At 38.5% G+C, this 2,500-nt stretch overlaps 1 protein-coding gene across 1 annotated transcript in view; it reads left to right on the forward strand.

Moving 5' to 3' along the window:
• The window catches only part of LOC122251058 (obscurin), a 25,984-nt gene that overhangs the window by 8,078 nt on the left and 15,406 nt on the right, over positions 1-2,500 (forward strand). Inside the window, exon 9 of the mRNA XM_086555457.1 lies at positions 2,302-2,446. Coding sequence (XP_086411583.1) covers positions 2,302-2,446 — 145 coding nt within the window. The remainder of the gene's footprint in view (positions 1-2,301; positions 2,447-2,500) is intronic.

Genomic DNA, 2,500 nt, shown 5'->3' on the forward strand with positions numbered 1-2,500 from the left:
TGGCAATTCTCCCATCATTCAACCCTGCAGATACCGTCCACCGGAGGCACTACAGTTTTTTTTTTTTTTCTGTTTATATACTGGTTGGTCATATGCTTTGTTTCAGTTGATACTGATTGCTAGTCAATTTGAATTAGGATCATCATTTAGAGTCTGGGAGAACCATTCCAATCCATGTTTTTGCTTTATTGCATCAAGCAATCCGTTTGCTTCCAGCCTCACCTCAGGGGTCCGAGGCCGCGGCGGCTCCCCGTGCGCATGGAGAGCGCACTGGGCCGGGGGCGAACGTCGAGGGCGGCGCGCGGGCGAGGGACGTGACCCTCAAGGCTGCCAGGTCTTCTCCTCCCGACGAGGAATGTCATGGTGGTCAGTTCTTGTTCATGTTCTTGTTAGGTCATCATGCCGGTGAGAGGTGTGGGTGTGCGGGAATCGCATACACACATAGATTATATGTGCGATTGTTACCTTGGAAAGAGACTTTAGTGAATAGATAACCTCGCAGGAAGTCAGCCAAATGACAATGAGTTAAACAATTGTTCATTAACAATAATCAGTAGTAAATTGCCTCCTCTTTTGTAACTTCACTTCTAGTTTTGTCATTTTACTAAACTCTGGCCCGAGACTCCTTGCAGGCTAAAGCCCAGATATATTCACAGGTCTCGTGGGAAGCGTGGCGACTTCTAGGCTGACTACCGGACCGAAAAGCTTCTGTCGACCAACACCTATTCGTATACAAGCGACATCGAGCACACAGTCCTACACGAGGAAGGGCGGACCGTGTGGCACCTGAAGCTCGCCGAGGTGGCCGGCGGACACGAGCGCTTCGAGTGCCGCGCCATCGGTTCCTCCGGAGGGGGATGCCGCCGACAAAATACCCGTTCGGCATGACGCCCCGCAGGTAGCGAGGGACTTGGCGCGACCAGAACGGACATAGGGCCACTTTCGGCTCCTAAGTCCAACAGCCCTTCAACAGCATATATCTCTTTTTCCTATCTATATATATATCAGCATATCTATCTATCCGCATCTATATACAATTTACAGTAAAGATTGTTATATATATATATACATACATAACTATATATATATATATATATATATATTATATATATATATTATAATATATAATATATATATATGTATATATATATATATATATATATATAGTATATATATGTATATGTATATATATACATATATATATACACATATAAAGTAAATAAATATATATATATATATATATATATAAAATATATATATAAAATATATATAGTATATACATATATATATATATATATATATATATATATATATATATATATATATATATATTATATATATATATATATATATATAGACACACACACACACACATATATATATATATATGTGTGTGTGTGTGTGTGTGTGTGAGAAAAAGGGTAGAATGCAGTAATGCATTTTAATATAGATATACAAATTTTACCTCCCTGACCGGAACTCGAACCCGCGCCGTAAGATTGACAGGTATGGTGTTGAAACCGATCGGCTACCTTATGAGACGTCATGGAATTTATCTATGTGTTCTTAGCAGAGCAGTGATAGCGAGGTTTTACAGACAATTCCCACGGGCACTTGGCAGCAACGGAATCACAAATTCAAGTCCCAAATCAGGTTACCGATGTTATATATATGTGAGAAAGATGGTAGAATGCAGTAACGCATTTTAATATAGATATACAAATTTTAGCGGGTCGTTGTAGCCTATCGGATCATCACTGTGCCTGTCAACCTTACGGCGCAGGTTCGAGTCCCAGTCAGGGAGGTAAAATTTGTATGTATCTCTCTCTCTCTCTCTCTCTCTCTCTCATCTCTCTATATATATATATTTATATTTATATATATATATATATATATATATTTATAATTTATTTAAATCATTCATTTATATATATATATTCATATAATATTTATTATTTAGTATATGAATTGATTTATAGTATTATATATATATATATATATAGTATATATATTTATAATTTATATATATATATATATATATATATTTATATATACTATATATATTATATATAACATGCATGGTTGTCTTTCTTTCTTTCTTTGTTGGCTTTATTGGCTATCAACCAGCGGCACATGCCAAGGTCATTAAGCCAATGCATTGTTGTATGTATGTTTTATTCAACGGGACAAATGGAGTTGAATATAATGGGCAGAGTGGTGGGTGTAAGTAAGGAAGTGAGGGAGATCCAGAATGGCTTCCTCTTGCCTGGGACAGTAGCAACATCCATTCTCTGTCTGCAGAAGAGGAAGAAGTAGGATTGACAGCTGTGCACGTGCCCTCCCGCGCCACGCGCCTCACTGACCAGACACTCACCTGCAGCTACAACCTTAGCGACATGAGCCTCTACTCCGTCAAGTGGTACCTCAACAACAGAGAATTCTTCCGGTGAGTGGAGGACTTGATGGCAAAAGGATCCTGCTTTTGATTATCATTTTGCTG

Source organism: Penaeus japonicus, unplaced genomic scaffold (assembly GCF_977035675.1).
Source record: "Penaeus japonicus unplaced genomic scaffold, GWHDUDI00000001_assembly GWHDUDI00000031, whole genome shotgun sequence".
NCBI lineage: Eukaryota > Metazoa > Arthropoda > Malacostraca > Decapoda > Penaeidae > Penaeus > Penaeus japonicus.